Source organism: Pteropus vampyrus, unplaced genomic scaffold (genome assembly GCF_000151845.1).
Source record: "Pteropus vampyrus isolate Shadow unplaced genomic scaffold, Pvam_2.0 Scaffold1, whole genome shotgun sequence".
NCBI lineage: Eukaryota > Metazoa > Chordata > Mammalia > Chiroptera > Pteropodidae > Pteropus > Pteropus vampyrus.
The window spans coordinates 8118791-8126086 of NW_011888782.1; the positions used below are offsets into that span (position 1 = coordinate 8118791).

General features: G+C 36.6%; 1 protein-coding gene across 1 annotated transcript in view; it reads right to left on the reverse strand.

Annotated features, from left to right (window-relative positions):
* Positions 1-1495: 1495 nt before the first annotated feature.
* ZNF385D (zinc finger protein 385D) overlaps positions 1496-7296 on the reverse strand; it is a 162329-nt gene continuing 156528 nt past the window's right edge. The window contains exon 6 of the mRNA XM_023528175.1: positions 1496-1514. Within this exon, the coding sequence (XP_023383943.1) occupies positions 1496-1514 (19 nt within the window). The remainder of the gene's footprint in view (positions 1515-7296) is intronic.

Below are 7296 nucleotides of genomic sequence, written 5' to 3' on the forward strand. Positions count from 1 at the left end.
CACACCAGAGCATTGATAAGCCAACCAAGGAATTCTTTAAACTCTGTGACTCTTTGTAACTTGCACAAACTTCTAATCAAGTAGCACATGCAAAGTTTTTCCAAGGCAGCACCTGTCTTCCATCACCATTCAGAATTCTGGTAAGGTATAACTCCATTCTTGGAAGTAACAAACAACTTTACAGGCCTTCTGAGGATGATATATCAACATATCTATCTTTCACTGAAAGCCCTGATATCATTCTTAGAACTTGTAAGTGGGCAATGGAGACTTGTCATATAAATGATCCATTTTACTGCCTGATAGTAGACTCTGTAGTTATTGAAGCATACCTTAGAAAGACCAGCAGAGGTGCTCCAGAAATCAGTCTGCCCTTTTCAACAAGACCAACAGCAATCAATATGTAAAACATTCCTTGTCAGGATTCAACTCAAATACAGGCATACCTTGAAGATATGGTGGGTTCCTTTTCAGAGCACTGTAATAAAGTGTGTCTTGTGATAAAGCAGGCCCTAATCTTTCTGCTGACGAAGGCTTTCACCTTCAATTTGTAAAAAACACAACACCTGTGATGCAAAGCGAAGTACAATAAAAGGAGGCATTCCTGTAATTCTTGCTGTAACAATGGAAAGAGGAGATAACTAATATCTTTTGGCTGTGGGAGAAGCAGTCTTAATAAGGTGGCCATTAGCTAAAACACCTGCAAAACCATGGCAGAATTACTGAGGGGGTCTGTGAGAAAGCACCACAAAAAGAAAAAGGATGAAGCATTTAAATCTGTTGCTCCCTTCCACACCCTCATTGCCTATTTTCTATTGCTTTTATTGGGGTTTGTTTTATTCAGAATTTATTATGTTCTAAACTGAGAAAAGAGATGCACTGTATTCTTCATGACTTGTTATAAGTCTGATGTGAATTAGCAACTCCTCTAATTCTTGGTGAAGTCCACATTCTGATTAATCAGATGAATGATAATACTCAGGATGGAAAGGAATTCAGAACATTTTTCTGGACACATGCAAATATTGAATAGCTGTATGGTTTACTACCACAAGAAGCAGTTTTATTCCTGAGGGGACTAGAGAAGAGGTCCTTTAAATGCAGAAATAGGAAACCAGCTCAGTCGTTACACACCCTCACCTTTACTGATGAAGTAGTTAAGGACAAAGCATTAGCTGACTATTCAATTGTTACACTGCTGGTCAGAGACTAAATCTACAAGACTTGGACTTCTTTCAGGCTCATTGTTTTCTCCACCACTTTCTGATGCTTTCCTGTATGCACATAGGTATTAACACAATGTCATCCATGCTTATGAACAGGAAAGTATTTCTATACATCAATCCAGATTTGAAGAAAGAGGTCTATAAACCACAGAACCGTCTTTTAGCTTTGTAATCTGACTTCTTCAGGAAAGTTGAAATTTTACATGGGTGTGGAGACAAATATATTCACTTAAAATGTAATTGTAAGTGAAATTTAATGCCCATGTCTGCTATATATTGGTTCTGTGCCTTAGAAATCTACATGGGCATATCTACGATAAACTCTGAATGATCTTATTTTTAAAACTTTATTGTCTTTTAATTTTTAATCCTTTGTTTTGTGATTTACTGCTCTTTTAATTTCCAAATGAGTATAAACAGTCTCTTGGCTAAATAGTTCCTTGGCAGAAAATATGTAGCACCTTTCAAAAACCCAAACTATATCTCTGATGATAACAGCAGTAAATTATTAAAATGAATGCGAGAAAGCCCAATAGTACCTAAAGACTACAATTCTTTCAGATGAGACAATGATGATATAAACTGTCAAAAACCAACTGTTTGCTTATGTGAATAGAATAAAGTTTAGGACCACCGAGAGGAGCCATTTGTTATGTGTAATCACCTGTTTTCTCAAAAGAGAAATACAATACCTCCCCAACAACTGTTTCCCATTTGTCTAGAATGATCTGGATGAGGTGCAACAATGCTTTTTCCAGAGGCATCTGACTCCTGCAATGCATTTATATTTGTTTCAAATGAAATCAGAGACGCTTTCTCTATCACTTCCTTGTCATGGGTGTGATGCATGGGACAGGATATATAACTATAAAGTCAGACCACCCTTCGGGATTTTCAGAGCACCACTGCTGACCAATCTGAATTATTGATCTTTATTCATGAAGAAAGTTCCCTCAGGGAAAGGATACAGCTTTATAGCAGTCTGGACTATAATAGATGTTGATCTGGTACTGATAAATACATGGAGTGGGAGGAAACAATTCACAGAGAGAATCCACTATAAGTTCTAAGGTTAGGCTTCATCCTTTATTAGGTAGTGAGTAAAAGACAACTGATGATTACAACTCCAATTTAAGAGACCATTTAAACAAAAATGGTTCCATAGCGAAGTGAGGCAGAAAGGATTTACGTATTTCTCAGTTTTCTCATATGGCTGATGGAGAAATATGGCTGATTTGTTTGTTCCCAGCAAATCATTAAAGTTAGTAACACCTTGTGATCCAGGACTCTTGTATCCCATAGGCCCTGACTTCTAGTGGACTGGCTCATTCGCTTTGGTGAAAACAGGGGAGAACAGCGAAAGCACATGTAGTGAGACTGCATCAATTAACACTAAGTTCTCCAATAGAAAGGCAGGTGTTCTCAGGTGTAGGCTGTTGGATAAGAATTCATAAAAAGGAAAACTAAAGTTCAAAACAGTCAGAATCTAGACACACGAGATACAGAGTCCCAAACAACTCTTCACTTGGCTGAACTAGCAGATCTGTGGGTGAACAAAGAAAATGCTGGCGAAGACCAGAGAGTAGAGATATTGGCAAGTACAAAATCACCAGATACTCTCAAAAATAATTTTTAATGCTAACCAACATGTTTAACCAAGATATATAATTTAAAATTCTTTTTTAACAAAGACTGATGAAATAGTTTTTCTTCTCCTTCCTTCCTGCTTGCCTGCCCTCTTCCTTTTTCTTTTTTTTTTCTTTCTTTTTTCTTTTGTTTTGGTTGTTTGTTTAACAAAAATTATATAAAGCTGACTGCTTTAAAGATATGTTTATATGACAAATGTCTGTAGCTAGATGGTAGAGAAGAACTCCAAAGATCATGGTTAATATCGAGCACCAAGCACGCTATGGGTGTTTCTTAAATATAAAATGACAAATGCTAAATACCTATCTCTCAAATGGTTTCATCTTGAATCCTCTCAAAAGGTTAGTACAGTTTAGATAAGAGCAGTTTCAGGAAGGCCATACTCAGCCCTTCCTATGTTTTTAAATAATCTTTACAAAACCTTTTCAAAAATATTTTTTTTCTCTAAACTTAAATCATGTAGGACTGATTTGTACATGTTTTATCATTGTTCTAAGTTTGAGTGTCACTGTTCTTATGAATAATTAACAGACTGGCTGCCTCAAACCCCATCATAGTGATAGGTATATGTTAGCTTTCTATGGGAAAAAGCAAATAGCCTTTATCACAAATTAAAGGCACAGCTATTTTTATGCCATTTGTTACCAACTTAATGATAACATGTAACACGGGATGGTTATATAATTATTTCATATAGATTTTCTTTTTATAAGTTATTCTCTTAATCTTTCTAACATATATACAATATACATATATTTATATATACCCCTGATAAATCTTGTTTTAAAGGTAAAACATCAACTCCTTTCAGCCTTATGGTGAATATCAAAGGCTATTAGTATTTCACAACTTCACTAGAGAAATAATGGTCAATTGCATCTTACCGGTATTTTGTTTTAACATTATATCCTTGGTCTGCAATTAACTCAGATTCATTTTTCTTGTCTCACTAACATTTAAATATATATTAATTGTTTATATCATGTCAGTAGGAAATAAAAAGAAACAACAAAAAACCCACAATAGCTAATGTCTACCATCATATTCAAAGCGGACACCTTTGAGACAAAGGTTTGCCTAAGAGACAACCCTACTGGTATGATATAAAGGGATATTGCAGAGATACAATATTCTGTCTTTATTGGATATGAACATGAGAAATTTTTACTTTGCCTTATCATCTTAGGTTATGATTGTCCCTTATCCATGAAATAAAAGAGTTGTGTCGTTTTCTTTTTCGACACCCATGATGCATGGTTTTATCTATTTTGCAGATCCAGGTTCATTACAAACAGTTCCCTATTTCCAGCAATACTGCTTCAAGGTGGGAAGATGATACTTGGTAAGAAATCGTCTTTGTTAACATCTCCCCTACCTCTGTGATTGGCCCTGTTCTATTGTTCTGAACTGAAAGTCGTCTTAGAGCTGGACAGGAGGGGAGGATGTGGACCAGAGAGACCTCCACAACACCATCGGGTGTGCTTTGTTTTTTGACTGCTTACTGGCATGAAATAGTTGTTCGTTCTACCTTTGCAATTCTTCAAAACCTAGTGGCATAGATTGAGACACAGCACTATTGTTTTACAAGACATCTACTGTATCTATTTTTGTTGGGATAAATACCCAGTAATTGCTGTCATAGCAAGAGGACCAGCACGGGTACTACTATTCACAGTGTTGCTTTTGTTTTTTTCTTCTGTTTTTTTCTATTATTTTAATCTACAGGGTAAATTATTATATATACATTGGAACCAGTTAATGCCCTTAGACAATATATAGTTGTTTCATAAAGCAGGAAGGACAATGCAGAGGGAAATAGGTGCCCAAAAGCACAGTCACAAAGGCTTCAGAAGTTCTAGATACCACAACAAGTCAATGCTGGAGATCACTTCTAAAACAATCAGTGTTCAAGAGGAATGCTTTAATTTGGAGAAAATACCACCCCTGCCCTCCCATTCCCATACCTCCCTCCCTCCCCTTTTTGTTTAATAATCTTTTAAATTCACTATCAAAAGTCCTGGCTCTTCAGATATACTTTAAACTATAAATAAACACTGCATAGTTCTCTTTTGTTTGTTTTGTTTTTTTTTTGTTTTTTGAAAAATTATTGCAGTACAATTACTCCCGTTTGGAATTCAGTAAGGAGCAAACAGCACAGGCGTGTGGGCGGTCCGAATGGGTCCAGGTGCTGGCCGCAGGAGGGCAGGCGGAAGGGCGGAAGTCTGGAACAGTGTCGCTGCTGGGGCTGTCCGAAGACTGAAGGGGGAATTCACTGCCACAGCAGCTGCGGCAGCCGCAGCTGCCAGCGGGTTTGGTAGAATTCGTGGAGCCAATGGCTTTGTAGGTTCTTTTGAAAATACTAATTTTACCTGCAAGGGAGTGACAGAAAAAAAACAGAAGAACAAAAGTTTGGAGTCTACACTTGGAATCCAAAATGGCAGGCAGCTTTTAAAATAGAGCAGGAAACAACTACGAAGATTAACTTATACTTGTGAATTGACAATAAAAATACTGGAAAGCGTAGATCATCTTTCCTTTGGAAGAGTTGGTAGATGCCTGAAAATGGCTGACCTCGGATGTGGAACAGCCCCCCCAGAAAAGTACTCAGCAATCTTATTTTTCTTGATAAATAACTTCCTAAGGAAAGTATTCATCTTGAGAAAAAATTAGAAATTTTACTCCACCTTTTACACACATAATAACTATCATGGAATAGACATTTTAAAATAGAGATTCATTAATGCTGTCAGTTACTATTAGACTATCCAAGTGTATCACTGATTAGCATAGAGAAGTGTGAGGTCCTAATCAAGAGAAATAAAAATAACGAAATTCCACTTTCAATAAAGAAGAAAACTTATCTCCCCCAAAGTTTGACATGTTCTACTTCTTCTTTGTGCAAAATAGTAACAACATTCTCTCAATCCTACTCTACAAAACCATTTCCTTCTCTGGCTAGTAGCAACAATAAGATGTCTGTTCTCATGGAGAGAATGTTCTCATTTATGGAAATAGTAACACAGTGATAGTAAGGAGGTTTTGCATGCTAATATTAACATGATTTGACTTCTCTGTTTGTTTAAGAACCATTCACTTGGTTTTCGAAAGCTGCATCTATGCTGGTCAGAGCACTCAAGGTTATGACAAGTGGTGCTGAAGTCACAATTTCCCAATGCAGCTAAAATTGCTTCTGTAAAAGAGTAAAGTAACTTCATTTGCATAAAAATGAGTGATGCTACTAAACTAATTGGGTCAACTCATACTTAGGTCTTGTAATAGACGATTGCAGTTTTCCTTTATATTTTCATGTGTCAACAGCACACAATAGCACCAATTACAGTTGGCCCTTGAATAATGTGAGGGTTAGGGGTGATGATCACCCCCTCAGTACAGTAAAAAATACATGTATAACTCATGTCTTCCCCACAACTCAACTATAGTCAGCCCTCCGCTGACTATAGTTGGAAATATGCAGATTTCCAACTGTTGATCAAAAATATACTGTTTTCGATACGAGGTTGGTGGAATCCATGGATGCAAAACCTGTAGATGCAGAAGGCTAACTGTATTTATGGAAAAAAAAAACCCAGATAAGTGGACCTACACAGTTCGAAACTGAGCTATTCAAGGGTCAACTGTATTAATAAGATCTATTTTGAAGAAAACAGATTTCAAAATGTACAAATTCAACACATACCGCAGATCAGCTATCCTCAACTTTGCACTGTGTCCTGGGTCCCTCTGATAAAAATTATGGTCAATTCAACAAGAAAAAAAGCACATGCTCATAACTATTAACCTAAGAGGTCCACAGATTCCCCCTAAAGCCCTACAAAAATTCCAAGTGAAGACATCAGTACTAGTATGTTTACTAACCTAAAAGGCACATTTGGAATAAATGGAAGAGGCCACTTCCTGCGAAGTATTTCCCAAGCATCATATAGTGACCTTGGTGAATAATTAAATAAAAATAAGCCATACCTTTGAGACTGTGTCACTCAAAATTCAAAATATTACTGAGGGTATCAATAATACCAATGCTTTGTCTCTTAAAAGTATTAAAAAGGATAGCTGGTCATGGAGATGGGGAGCACGGCAGAGGGAAAGCAGTTAGCATTAATATGATGGCTAGGTGGAGGGCCAGAGGAGGGAGGGAGCAATTGGGGGGATTGTTTTATGAACTATATAGATGTCTAACCAATGTACTATATACTTGGAACTAATTTAAATAAATAAATTTTAAAAAATATTAAAAAGGAGATGCAAAAACTTGTTTTTCACTGACATTCTTTCCTAAAATTATCCATTAATTTCAAGACCAGGTTTTAGGTGATTACTTATCCGACTCAAAAGAATTTGACTTTTCTCATTTCCTCATGATCTGTCACAAACCTGAGCCAACTTAGGAAGATAAGATACTGGG